The sequence below is a fragment of the Loxodonta africana genome, chromosome 22 (genome assembly GCF_030014295.1).
Source record: "Loxodonta africana isolate mLoxAfr1 chromosome 22, mLoxAfr1.hap2, whole genome shotgun sequence".
Taxonomy (NCBI): domain Eukaryota; kingdom Metazoa; phylum Chordata; class Mammalia; order Proboscidea; family Elephantidae; genus Loxodonta; species Loxodonta africana.
In genome coordinates, this window is record NC_087363.1 from 65,385,732 (window position 1) to 65,399,729 (window position 13,998).

Here is a 13,998-nt window from a genome sequence, read left to right on the forward strand (position 1 = left end):
CAACCTATCGAGTCACTCTGGCTCCTTCCAAGAGGCCTTCCCATCAGGCGGGTGGCTGCAGCAGTTGAATACTGAGGGCTTCTGAAAAGTCCGTAATTACAAAGTGAAAACGGAAGCAAGGACACAACCAAAAAGTGCTAACGAAGTCCTATCCAGGCTCCAGGTGCCTCGTCCCTCCTTCCCAGCATCGGAAGCAGGAGACTGCCGGGCGGCGAGGAGCACCGGCAGGGCTGCGCTCACGTCGGGGCCGGCCCGTGCGCCGCGGCTGCTGCGCAGCCCACCCTGTTGTTGAAGCGCTGCGAGCGGCCGCGCTCGGGAACCGGGCGGCGGGGGCCGGGCTTGCGGAGCCCGCGCACGTCCCAGAGGCGCAGCGAGCCGTCGTGGGAGGCCGTGTAGAGCACCTGCTCGTGCACCTGCGTGGGGTGGAGGGCGTGAAGGGGTGCTGTTACCACACTCTGCCTGCTCTCCTTCCCCACCGCGGGCGGGAACCACACCTCTGTCCGCCCCAGCCCCGCCCGCGGGAAGCCTTGCAGCGGCTGCTGGCGCATAACCTAGGAGCCAGCGGTGCCAGTGGTCACAGCACCACGGCCATCTTTAGGCAGGGCTGGCTGACAGCATCTCGTAGGTGCTAAGACCTCGGGTAGAGGGCTCTGAGGCCTTGGGGGAAGGAGCCTAAGCTCGCCCCCTGGGCCGCCCTGCGGTGGAGTGATGAAGGGAAGGGCACTGGAGACTTGGGCCAGGACCAGCGCCTGCAGCCTCACTTCTGATGGTCAGTTGGGGCTCAGACCTGTTCTCCCCAGCAAGCCGCGGGGACTCCTACCTGGATGCAGTTGATGATGAAGGCATGGCCACGGAACACCCTCTGCAGCACTCCAGACTGGGTGTCGAAGGCGCGGGCACAGGCGTCCCCACTGCCGGTAAACACTGTGGACACAGAGCGCGCACACTGGGCCCTCCCTGCAGCTGAAACCCCTGTCCTCCGGACCCTCCCAGAGGGGAACTGGAACACCCGTGGGAAAGGGCAGGAAGGGTGGGATCTGAGGCCATCGCCAGGTCAGATGGTGAGCACTGCCTGCCTGCCCCACAGGGCTGTTAGGGGGTTCAAGTGGGAAAGATGCAGAAGCCCTTCAAAAAGAATGAGGTGCCACATAAAAGGTGGCCCATCCGCATCTCCCTAGTCCCTGGGAGCTCAGTGTGAACCTAAGGGTGGCCTGAGGCCTTCTCTGCAGCCCTGGGCTGCCTGCCTTCCTTGGGCTTCAGGTCAGCCTGTGCTGTTCTCCAGGTGTTTGTCCCTGCTGAAGGCCTCACCCAGGCTCCATTAGTCTCCCCTGGGGCTGAGGGCCCATCTCCAGGCCCTGGAAGCTCTCTGCTCCCTTCGTCTGCCTGGACATCCTGTTTCAGAGCAAGGACTAACCAGAAAGGCATTTCTCTGGAAGAGGCTGCCCTCCTCTGCAATGGACTTGGCCCCTGAAACAAAACCCAAATCCTCCTGAGTTCTCCAAGAGTTCTGCAGAACCACTCTAGATGGAGGAAACTGCTGGCTGGTCAGCTTTTCCCCTAGGCTTGTGCCTCTCCTTGGGGTTTGTTTCTGCATTCTAACTTAGTCCAACTGTCCTCAAACTTTAGTGTGCACAGAATCCCCTGGAGGGCTGGTAAACACAGATGGCTGGGCCCCACCCAGAGTCTCTGATCCAGTGGGCCTGGACATTGACACTTCTGGAAGTCTGGGGCCCTGCTGGGGCTGCTGGTCCGGGGGGGCACATGAGAGCCACTGGCCTAGAGGACTTGCTTGCTCACTATTGTTGTAGCCTGCAGTCTCCCAGGAGATACCCGGAGCTAGGGTCTGAGTGCAGGCAGCTCATTGGGCAAGGGATTCCAGGAAGCACCTGTGGGGGAGATGAACAGGGAAGGGAAGGATGCCAATACAGGTGTGTTAATGAGTGGGTGACTGCTGTGGGCACCTGGGGCACAGTCCTGCTGGAGACCCTGGGGAGACCAGACCTCAGAATTGTTGCACCTGAGGGAGAAGGCCATGGGGTCCCTTTAGTCATTTTTTGAGGGCTGCTCTTGTCCACTCCCAGCCCCTTTGGGTGGCACCTTGGCCTTCTCTGCCCCTCATAGGCAGAGGGCCCAGGTGGTGAAGGTGGAGTGTGGTGCCACAGCACCTGCTACACTTACTACCTTTCCTGCCTTCCCCTCCATCAACCCTGAGAATGTCCCGGGGCTGCTGGGCATTGAGGTGGGAAGGGCCGGGAGCTCATCCTACGGCCCATCCACACTCCCTGACAATGGGAAGTAGGGAGAGTCCATGGGATTTCTCTCAGTTGCAGGTGCTGCTGCCATGGGAAGGGGCGGTGGGTAGCGCCCGCAGTGGAAGCCTCCCCTGTACACTGTCGGCAGCAACCCTGTGAGGGGAGCACTCCTCTCTTCAAATGTCCTGGGCTCAGAAGCAGAGCCACAGTCACACCCAGAGGCTCTGACACATGAAGAAGGAAAAACCTTTTCAGCTGTCAGACACCTCAGTCTCGAGGGCACCTCAGGCTCTATTTTCAGAAATTCCCACTCTATCTTCATCTCACACCTTTGCTGTGAAATCAACGTTTAATTTTCCACTGTGACCCGTTCCCTCCCAGGACCTCCCTCCCCAGCCCTAGTGCTCGAAGACTACACTCAGGCTCAGCTCTGTCACAGGGTGGAGGCAATAGAGGGGGAGGGCGGGGCTGATGGCAAAATGTGAGGTTGGGGGAAAGCAGGGAAAGTTTTGGGAAGACTTTCAGGAACTTGAGAGTCCTGCCGCATGAGGTACAGTGAGGTTGGGGTTGCTTCCCCTGCACAGTCTCTGTTCTCCGGGTGTGTCTGGGGTAAACGTGACCACCCAGCAAGGGCAGATGTGTGACAATTTGAGACCTGTGGGACAGCTTGTCTCCCCAACAAGCCATTCTGCCTTTCTTTCCAAAATACTCATGGTCTTAATCCTGGCAGCAAAACCCTCAGATAAAAATCACTATTCAGTCTCTCTCGCAGGAAGAGTGATCAGAGAGATGCATACAGAAGTCTTTGGTGGGGCCTACTCAGCTGGAAGGGGCATTCTTTTCCCTTCCTTCCTCCTCCTCTTTCTGCCTGAAACATGACATGATGGCTGGAGCTCCAGCAGCTGTCTTGAACCATGAGGCCACCTCGATGACAGAATATATGGGCTAATGATGATGAAGCAAAATAATAGAAGTAATCTCGGCACCTGATGACATTATGGGTCACCTGTTTCAGCCTAGACTTCCAGCCTCTGAAATTCTTTTACCTGAGAGAAAAATAAAACCACTATCTCTTTTAAAGAGCCCTTATTTGGGTTTTCTCTTTAGTCAAACCTAATCCCAAGTGAACCAAAACCCATGTGGCCCTCAAGTCTGGCTAGATTAACTGGGTGCCACTGCCTTGCTTTGATAATTAGAATCTGTCCTTGAGAGGGGCTTTTTACCCTAGGAGCTGGGAACATTTGGGTCCTCGCCACGTTCTTGTAAAGGTGGGGGGAGCCCCAAATTCTAACTTGGATCTTCTCTCCGGAATAACCTGCGAGAACATGAGACAAGACTTGGAGATGGCCAGGCTGCAGCCGGGGCTCAGCGAGGGGATGATAGGGCAGGCTCGTGAGTCAGCACAGAGTGTGGGAAGAGGCCCAGGCAGGGAGTCTGGGTAGGTTCCAGGAGGTGGAGGCGCAGGGGGTGGGTGCCATGGGGCATGGGGAGTGCCGGCGGGCGGGTCACTTACAGGTGCCCGCGTGGTACTTGAGGGCGCTCACGCTGCGTCTGTGGGCCTTGAAGGTGCGCACACACTCGCCCGTGTCGGCCAGCCAGCACTTGACCGTCCTGTCAGCACTGCCCGAGTACACTTGCTGGTTCACGAGCTGGGGAGGAGAGGGGGTCAGCCCACCACCTGGCCACTAGCCGCCCAGCAGTCATGAGCCAAGAAGTGAGTCTGCCTGGGGTGACCCCGTCCACTCCCTCACTCCAGAGGGCAGGGCCATGTGGGCCACTGTGTATGGAGGTGAACCTCTGCCTGAACTGGAGCTAGGTGTCCAGGGCCACCATGGGGTGCTGGATACCCTGCCCACTGGCTGCCCAAAGATGGGGCTGGCCCTGACTGAAGAAAACAGTCTGAGCTGAGCTCATCCATGCCCACATTCCACCTGGGAGACATGGGGTGGGGACAGCTCCCATCCCTTCACAGGAGCCCCCCTCGCCAAGACAGATAAGTGGACTAGCCCAAGGGGGTTATGGTGACTACTGAAGCAATTCTGAAAGTTCCCCTAGACTAAACCCTACCCAGCCAAGAGAGCTCCCAGTTGCCAGCCCAGGTCAGCAGACAGAGACAGGGAGCCAAAGGCAGGGGCACTGCCTGCCGCAGCCACGTGGGGCAGAAGGCCCAGAGCCCCTCCAGCTTCCAGGGCATGAGAGACAGGGCTGGCTGCACACCCCCAGGACAGCCATTAGTGAGTGCAGCTGGATCCAGGAGCTCTGGGGGCATAGACACAGGTTAGGCACAGAAGGCCTGCCTGGAAGGAAGGTGGAGCCTCCCTCTGAGGCATCAGGTGACAGGCCCCAGTGCACACCCATCGCCAAGTCCCCACCACCTCCTGGGTCCACAGCTGGGTGAGCACTTGTCCCTCACGACACATTCTGGGCCACCTTTACACTTCAGTCCACAGCTGACCCAGCTTTCCCGTGTCCCCACACCTCTCAATTCAACTTCCAGAGGACAGGAATCTGACCAGCCAGCTCATCTTCTTGTGGACTTTGGGTTTGGCACTTTGCAGTAGGCCCTCCCCTCTCCTCTGGCCTGGCCTCTCAGGAGGAAACCTGTGAGGCTCCCGGCTCTACCCTACCTGGCCTCTGAGGCCCTCTGGGGTGTTCTGTAATGAACAGGGTAGGCAGAGGCCCCTCAGGCTTGGCTGATTTCTCAGGGCCTTGCCTCTCTGCTCTTGGAAGCTTCGGAGCTGGCCGTAGGCCTGCGAGAGGAAGGGGAGAGCAGCTCCCTGGCCCACACAGGGCCAACTGGTGTGGAGGCAAATGCCTGAGACTGGATAACTCTGAAGAGTTCCCGTCTTCCACCCCTGAGCTGTGGAAAGGTGGCCCACAAGTTAATCTCAACAAACCAAAGGAGCCTGGCCTATTCCCCCTTAGCAGTAGGAATACAGCCGCTCACCAAGCACAGCAGTATCTAAAGGCTCAGCTGGTATTCCAGTATATACCCCAACAGGAAACCGCAGACCAGCTCCCCCGGCTCTCAACCTCCAAGCACAGACTCTTCCTCTCCAGAGCAATTAGAGGCAGGCCACAACCGCAGGGCCCTGGATGCTCACGTGTCTCGCGGTGAAGGCCCCTTTTAAGTCCCTGCCCTGAGTCCATGTGTGTCAGCTGGATTTTACAGACAGGGTCAAAGACAGACAGGAAATGGATGTTAGCAAGAGGTTTGTCTCTTGGTGGAGAAAGCGAAGAGCAAGATGAGATTTCATAGACCCCGAGTGTCAGTGCTCCCAGCTCTATGGCTGTGCAGCTGGGGGAGATGCAAGCATGTCTGTACTTCACGCTACCACTCTTAGAATGGCAGTGACAAGTGTCCCCCTGCCTGCTCTTTGTGCTTCCCAGAGGGGAGGAGCTGCAGTGTGGTACCCTTTCAGTAAATGATTTGGTCTTGGGTCTGAGAGCAGGACCACACCTGAGGCTAATGAGTGGGGGCTGACCAGACCAAGAGGGGTCACTTGGGGGCCCAATGCTGACTAAGCCTCAGAAGGCTGGTGGTCAGGCCAATAAAAGAGCTTCCTGGGTTGGAAAGTGCAAACGTTGGGCTCCTGCGGGGAAGGGCAAGGCTGTCCTCTGGGAACACAGAAGCTCTGTGCTGAAGAATCCCAAGCCCCAACCTTGTCCCAGGGTAGAAACATCAGCTAGGAGGGGGCGCTTAAGAGATTGGAAATTTATCAAGAAATAAAGGACCAGCACCAGAAGCAACAGAAACCCTAGACCCTATAGAAGGCAGAAACAGCAGCAGAGCCCAGAATTAGCGGCAGAGCAGTCGGAGAGCAGTGGCTGCAATAGCACCAGAAGCAGGCGAGACCAGGAGCAGGCCTGGACAGCGGCAGAAACCCAGGTGGAAAGCTGAAACACTTGGTGGCGAGAGGCCCTGGGCAGTGCAAGGGGCTCAGAGGCAGGAGCAGCAGGCCCCGTGCAAGTGGGAGGCCCAGAGGTTTTGGGCAGTGCCCACTCCATCCTGAACAGCAAAGCTGCGGCAGCATGGGGCCTTCTCAGCCCACAGGGCTTGGTGGTGAGAGGCCCTGTGCAGGTGTCTGCCCACCGAGCCTGGGACCCCCTTTCAGGGTTCTCCCACAGAGTAGTTCTACCTCAAGAGTTGTGATGCCAGCCCAGAGCTGGGGCCGGCCCAGGGCTGTCCCAAGGCTGTCGGCTGAGATCTGGACCAATGATGACAGCAGAGCCAGCCAAGAGGAGCCACAGAGAGAGAGAGAGAGAACTCAGCCCCTGAACCACAGTGCACCTGCTGACACCTCAGCCATGACGTGCCCACCCAGTGGTTTTCGGGAAAGGTGAGCAAGTCCCCTTTGAGAAGGTCTTTCTATGGTGCAAAGTGGGGCATGTGTAGAGGAGTCTCCATTCCTGGTCAGCCTTCTGGGCCCAGGGAAGACTGGCTCACCACGGAACTGTTTGCTGTCTTTCTGTGAGTAATAAAACAACTTTCACTGTGCCAACACTGTGTCTCGTGTGTGACTGGATTGGACCAGATGGACGTAGCAATCATGGAAGGGTTACTGCCACTGGTTGGGGTCCTCATCTTAGCAGCCTTGTGGTTTCTTGGGATCTTACAACTGCCTTTGAGGCAACCTGCCTGTGCAACACAGGGGCAGGAGGGAAAGACCGCCTGCACTCTCGAAAGTCCTCAGGGTCCTTTGTGTGCTAACCGGGCCACTGTGTTACTGAATGCACACTCTACAGTCAGTCCCAGGAAACTGAAGGCCAGGCCAGGGGCAAGACAGCATATGCCTTAGGCTAGGTGGGGCATGGAGCTAGGTGAGGAGACCTCTCAGAGCGGCCCTGAATGGGTCTGAGTACAGAGCTACAGAGTAACAGCAGTGGCTTAGGAAGTGTGGCCAGCACTAAGCCACGGCATGGACTAGAAAGCCAGAGTCTGGAGGGAAGGATACTATGTGGTGGCCGGAGTCGGATGTGAGACGAAGAGCAATTCCCCTCGAGGCCCTTATGGACGCAGCTCGCCTTGTTAGAGCAGATCCACGGGCGCTGAGAGCCACTGGTCTGCTCCACGCCCGCCCAGCACACCAAAGACCCATCTATCTGTCTCAGGGGGTGGTGCTGCTCCACGCCCACCCAGCACACCAGAGACCCATCTGTCTGTCTCAGGGGGTGGTGCCGCTCCACACCTGCCCAGCACACAAGAAACCTGTGTCCATCTAAAGGGGTCAATCATTGGTCTCCCATTCTGGAGACTGGGAAAGCTGAGGCCCACAATCAGGTCCTGTCTACCTCACATGGCCAGACTGCACAACAGACTTGGACTTGCCATGACCAGGTGCCCAGTCTGAGCACACTGGACCCCACAGCGGTGTGAGGCTAGGGGAACTAGGGGGCTGCATGTGCCCACCACCCCGCCCCCACCGTTCCCTCATGCTGTAAGAGTCACCTCTTATCACAGGAGAGAACTTGGAGGTTGAGCCCTAAATCCTGTCTCTCCATGGTAACAACAGCTGAGCAGCTTCCCCTTCTCTGCCTCAGTGACCCTCTCTGAAAAAGGGGTGAAGTCTTAATCTTCCTCCCCTCATTCATGGAATGAGAACCCCCACCCGAGTGTCCATCTCCCAGGGCATAGGGCTCAGAACTCTTCTCCGAGCACAGGAACCACTGCTGACGGCAAGTGGACCTGTGGGATTGGCCGGCCTGTGCCCCCCGGACACATGTGGATGACCGGGTGGGGCCAAGCTGGCTCCTCTCCTCTGAGTGTGCTGGAAAGCAATCAGGGCAGTCGTGCTTGGTCTCTGGATAGAGAAACCGAGAAAGCAGGAGAGAGAAAAGAATGCAGTCAACCCACAGGGTAGTCTCACAGGCCTGTTGCCCTGCGTCCTGCTTCCCGGACCCACCCTGTGAGGCCGATCCCTGCCTTGCTCCTGTGAGCACATGCCCCTCAATCCTGTGTTTGAGCTTGAGAGAACCCCCATTACTATAAGCAAATGTGACTTTTAAGACTTCTAGCCTCCAGGAATCCCAGTTTTCTGAGAGGCGTTAAATGAAAGGTGTGCATGACAGTGAAGAGAAAAAAAAAAGTCCTCACTTGTATGGCTGATATGGTCCCAAGACTCGGCTGGACTCATAGAAAGGAGCCAGCTGGTGAGGCAAGAGGAAGCTTACTAAGTACCTCTTCTCCACTCGTGGGAACCTGCCTTGGCAGCGCGTGGAGCTCTCGGAGAGTGCCGGGCTGCCTGCAGGAGAGGGAGACAAGGGGCCTTCACCCTGTTATGGGAGACAGGGGGAATCTGAGACGGGCCAGGCCAGGACACCATTAGAAACACCTATATTTTATACACACATTTCCCAAGGGATTACAGTGAAGGTTGTTATATAATGAAAGTTATATTTATGAAGTGACATTATACACTGAGATTGGGAAAAACAATAGGAAACAAAAGAGAAACTCCCGTTTCTTTAGAAGCCAAACAAGAGGAATGCCTTCCCCCTCTTCCGCCCTTGCCCCTGGCCTGGCCTGGCCTGGCCCTCCTCGCCCACGGGTCTCATTCCCGACCTACTGGACAGCTCCCACACTGTCCCCCAGCCCAGCCCACAGGCCACAGACGCAGCTGAATTCCTGAAACTCCTGACTCGTTTTTAAAATCAGTAAAGGAAGATTCGACAGACCATTTGTGGTGGGTACTTTATTGAATTATGCTTCCCTAAAAAGTGGAAAATCTTCAGTTGCAGAGACAGGATACTGGAGGACTTTACTGAGCAGAGGTCTCATCCCCCCACCATCCTGGACAAGGGGGGCTTTTCCACCTCAAACCCACCCTGGAGGGAAGCAGGATGTAACTTTATAGCTAACTACCCACTTAACTAACCAACGAATGGACCAAATGACCGGATGTTTACTGAATTAAGAGCTAGCTGCTCTTTATAGCATTTGTCAGTTTGTCATTCTGTGGTGGCTTGCGTATTGCCGTGATGCTGGAGGTTATGCCATCGGTATTTCAAATACCAGCACGGTCACCCACAGTGGACAGGTTTCAGTGGAGCTTCCAGACTGAGACAGACCAGGAGGAAAGACCTGGCAATTTACCTCCAAATATTAGCCAGTGAAAACCCATGGATCACAATGGAACACTGTTGGATATAGTGCTGGAAGATGAGCTCCTAGGTTGGAAGGCATTTGAACTACACAGTAGCCACAACAATGGGCTTGAATATACCAACGGTCATGAAGATGGCACAGGACCGGGCAATGTTTCCTTCCATTGTATGCGGGGTTGCCATGCATCGGAGCCGACTCGACAGTGAGGGACAGCAACATCGAAGCACTTTATAGGAAAAGGGTGCTGCCTCACGTGGCAGTCCCTTCCTACACCATTTTAGGGAGCAGTGCTCAGCCAGCCGCAATGGAGTGTCTGTCTGCACTCACTCTTGACGTTCCAAGCTCTCTGCCTGGAGCCCTCTTCCTCACGTCTCCAAGGGACTCTCAGGGGCCTTGGCCACAACCCTGCTGTGGCCATTTCTTTGCCCTTCTTTTTCCTCTTTCTCCTGCCCACTGAAACCCCAAAGGTCCTTCAAGGCTGCTTTCCTGCCTAGTGTGTGTGATGTGTGTTGAGTGTGTGTGGCGGGTATGTATATGTGTGGTGTGTGTGTGGTGTGTATGTGGTATGTGTATGTGTGGTGTGTGGTGTGTGATTATGTGTGTGGTGTGTGGGTGTGGTGTGTGTGGCATGTATGTATGTATGGTGTGTGTGTAGTGTGTATGTGGCGTGTAGTGTGTGATGTGTGTAGTGTGCGTGTATGGTGTGTGTGGTGTATGTGTGATGTGTGTGTGTGGTATGTGCATGGCATGTATGTGTGATGTATGGTGTATGTGTAGTGCGTATGTGGTATGTGTATGTGTGGCATGTAGTGTGTCATTTGTGAAATGTGTATGTAGTGTGTATGTGGTATGTGTATGTGTGGCATGTAGTGTGTGATGTGTGTAGTGTGTGTGTATGGTGTGTGTGGCATGTATGTGTGATGTATGGTGTGTGTGTAGTGTGTGTGTATGGTGTGTGTGGTGTGTATGTGGTATGTAAGTGTGGTGTGTATGTGTGATGTGTGTAGTGTGTGTGTGTGGTGTGTGCATGGCATGCATGTGTGATGTGTGTAGTGCGTGTAGTGTGTATGTGGTATGTGTATGTGTGGTGTGTAGTGTGTGATGTGTGTAGTGTGTGTGTATAGTGTGCGTGTGTGCTGCGTGTGTCCCCTGACTTCTCTCTTTTAGACGGGATTTCAGGTGAGCCTTTCTGATGCCCTCTGCTGGAACACTCGAAGCTTCTCCGACTCTGCTGGGTGACCAGCACCCAGATCCCACAGGATAACCTTGTGCAGGGAACCCGGGGAGCCCCCTCAAGCCCCTGGGGTGGGAGGCAGGTCTGGGGCCTGAGGGAAGGGCTGCTGTTCCAGGATCCTCCCCTCCCCCATCCCGGCTGGCTCTTTTTCCTGCTCCTGTGCTCGGTTCCTGGGCTGGGGCTCCGCTCTGACTTCACCTGCTGGGCCCCTCACCAACACACACCTGCCCCGCCCCCTCCCCTTCCTACCTCCTGCTTTGGCTCACTCAGAGCACAAACATAAACGGAGCTGGGGCAGGGGCCTACCTGTGGAAAACAGCACCTATGGCAATTAGTTTCAAATTGCTGAACGATCTCTCAGAGCTGGCGATGGAAACTGCGATGGCCGGCAGAAACCGGTATTACCGCCCCTCCTCAAACAGCACAAAGGGAGCGTGCCCGCCTTGCCTGCTATGCCTTAGTTACACCTCTGGCTGGCGGGGGGCAGGGGGGGCCCTCTGCTGTACAAACATCACCACAAATGGCTGGACCACAAGATTCTTTTTAAAGGGAGTAAGATCCTTGGAGGTCCACAGCTTTGTATGTATAACGTTCTCAGGCCGCTTTCATATCTGCTGTTTCTGAGTCTCACGGTGCACCTGAGGGGTTAGGAGGGCTGTTTTTATTCCAGCACCTGAAAACTGTGGAAACTGAGGCTGGGTAGCCTACACAGCAGGTGGCAACTCACAGCTCGATGTTCCCCACTGGGCCACAACGCAGGGAAGCAGGGTCAGAGTTATAGAAATGTGATTTACACGAAATGATTGAGAAGCCAGGCAAACCCATCATGGGTGCCTGTGGCTCTCTGGGGTTCTGGGTGGCCTGGAGTGAGGGGCCAGAGGGTCCCTCCACTGGTCCTGGAGCCGCAAGTTACCTTCACCCCCAGAACCACAACCCGGTGGCCTGACCTGACCCCAGTGGGGACCAGCCAGGGAGGTGGCTTCCAGGAAGTCTCCCCCCACCCCCATGGCCATGGTTGCCAGGCGACCTATGGGGTAGGTTGCTCAGCTTCCTGCTGCCCTGAATGCCTCTCCTACCACCTCAGATGTGGCTCCCCAGGGAGCAGGGGCTGACCCACTCCCCTTCAGAAGAGAAGAGGCTGGCCAAGATCAGAGCCTGGCACCCCTGTGCTCCTAGACAACAGAGAGCAGGCGCACATCTAACTGGACCCACTGCCAAGCCCGGGATAGCACGTACGTGAGCTGCTTAGTGACAAAAACAATGACAATGACGTTACTGATCGCCAAGGGTTGTCGAGAACATACCACATACAGGCCCTGTTTAGGTACTCTGATGTCTTCTATTAATTCATTAAATCCTCACACAGCCCATGAGGTAGCTACAATCTCATGTCCACAGTTCTTTACCCACAAGCTTGGGGCCAGATGCATCTCGGGGCCTTTTGGATTTTACAAACACTAATGTTTCCAGGCAAAGGGATAAATAAAAACTGCATACAGCCTCACCTCTGCTCAGGTGAGTTGTGGTGCCACCTTAAGAAAAAGCTTTTTGTTTGTCAGAACTTTTTGGATCTAAGAATTCTGGACAAGGGGTTGCAGGCCTAGACAATCCTCATTTACAGATAAGGAAACCAGGGGCAGCGCGGTGAGCACGCATCTGAGGGCAGGCAGGTCGTAGGGCTGGGGTTCTAGATTGCTACAGGCCTAGGAATCCTCCGTGGCTGGTCGGAGAACAGGGGGCAGCTTTCCACAACTTGGGGCCCTGAGAACAGCCCCTGGGAGGTGCCTGGTCTGGGCCAGCAAGCTCCACTCTGGGGTCTTAGGCGGGGCCCTGGCACAGCCCAGCCACACAGACTCAGGAGCTAGGCCGGGTTAGCAGCCTTTGTGGGAGACGGGCTGCGGGCGGCCAAGGTCGTCTCACCTCCAGACAGATGACAGAGCCCTGGTGCTCTCGGAATACCCGCAGCTGCTCCCCACTCAGGATGTCCCAGGCGCGGACGGTGGCGTCAGTGCTGCCTGTGAAGGCTGTGTGGCCAGGCGTGTCCAGTGCCAGGCACAGCACGGCACCCGTGTGGCCCCGCAGTGTCCGGTGGCAGCAGCCACTGGCCACCTGCCACACCTTGGCCGTGCCGTCGGTGCTTCCTGTCACCAGCAGCCCCCCAGCCATGTCCTCGTCCCTCTCGCAGAGGGCACTGTGGAGGTCCCGGGGGGCAGAGTAGGCTAGAGGCAGGACGCAGTTGCGGTGGCCCCGGAACTCCCGGGACATCTGCTCCTTGTCTACACTCCAGCAGCGAGCCGTCCGGTCGTAGGAGCTGCTAAAGAGCTGCCTGTCGGCCACCAGTATCCTGATGGCAAGAGGGGAAGGGTTGAGGGTCAGATGGCCAGGCTGGCCACAGGGTTACACCCTATTTCCCAAGTCCCACTGCCAAGGGTCCCTTTGGCTGACATTCTAAATGTTCAAAAGTCCAGCTAATGGGGAAGGGCAAGACACTCCCGGCAGACAGGAGACATGGATCTGAGGAAAGCAGGGGGTAGGCTGTCCTGGGCTCCTGCATCAGGAGAGGACGGTGAGGAGCTCCAGCAGTAGGCTCGGCTGTGGGGCTCCCCACCACCCCCAGAACAAGACTCAGACTCAAGGCCTCCTCAGTCTGGCCCCAAGCATTCTCCCTTCTCTGCCCACCCCTGTGTGGACACCCTGCCCTTTGCCGGAATCCACACAGCCTCCTGCCCAGTCAGACTCGGCACAGCAGCCGGAGCAGCCTCTCCTTCTTTATCTGGCCAGACTTGCCTTCTGAGTTCTGCTTAGAGTCCCCTTCTCCAGGAAGCCTCCCTGATTTCACCCTCACTGTTGCCTCCCCCTTGGCTGAGCTCCTCTCCTGTGCTGAGTCCGTGTGTCCATCTGGACTTCACCCTCAGCCAGAATCAAGGCCCCAGGGAGCCTTGGAAATACCTCTTAGCAGTTACCCAAAAAATCATTATAGGAAGCAGGTAGAAAGGGAAGAAGGGAAAGAAGGAGGCAGGGAAGGGGATGGGTAGGGTGACCAACTGTCCCAGCCTGCCCAGACTGAAAGGTTTCTGGGGACACAGAGCTTCCAACTTTAAAATAGGAACACACTGGGATGAGTTGGTCACCCTGTACAAAGGTCAGGCTCAAGTGGCTGAGTGGTGGGTTTCAGACTGAGGGACCCAAGAGGAGGAAGGGAGGCCCTTGTGCTCATAGCTCGGGACACTGTGCCCCTTGTGTCCACCTGTGACTTCCTATAAAGGTGAGGGCCCAGGAGGGGGCACAGGTGAGCAGGACAGGGGGCTCTGGCAAGGGGTGCACGGTGTGAGGTGTGGGGCCCGTAACAAGGGTCTGCTGTCAGCTCAGACCAGCAGGACCTCATGAGGGCTGATGCCTGGTGTCAG

At 56.4% G+C, this 13,998-nt stretch overlaps 1 protein-coding gene across 1 annotated transcript in view; it reads right to left on the reverse strand.

Moving 5' to 3' along the window:
- Positions 1 to 187: 187 nt before the first annotated feature.
- WDR86 (WD repeat domain 86) overlaps positions 188 to 13,998 on the reverse strand; it is a 31,654-nt gene continuing 17,843 nt past the window's right edge. The window contains exons 3-6 of the mRNA XM_023548080.2: positions 12,512 to 12,935; positions 3,766 to 3,901; positions 821 to 924; positions 188 to 413 (exon numbers count right to left, since the gene is read on the reverse strand). Coding sequence (XP_023403848.2) covers positions 237 to 413; positions 821 to 924; positions 3,766 to 3,901; positions 12,512 to 12,935 — 841 coding nt within the window. The 3' untranslated portion in view covers positions 188 to 236. The remainder of the gene's footprint in view (positions 414 to 820; positions 925 to 3,765; positions 3,902 to 12,511; positions 12,936 to 13,998) is intronic.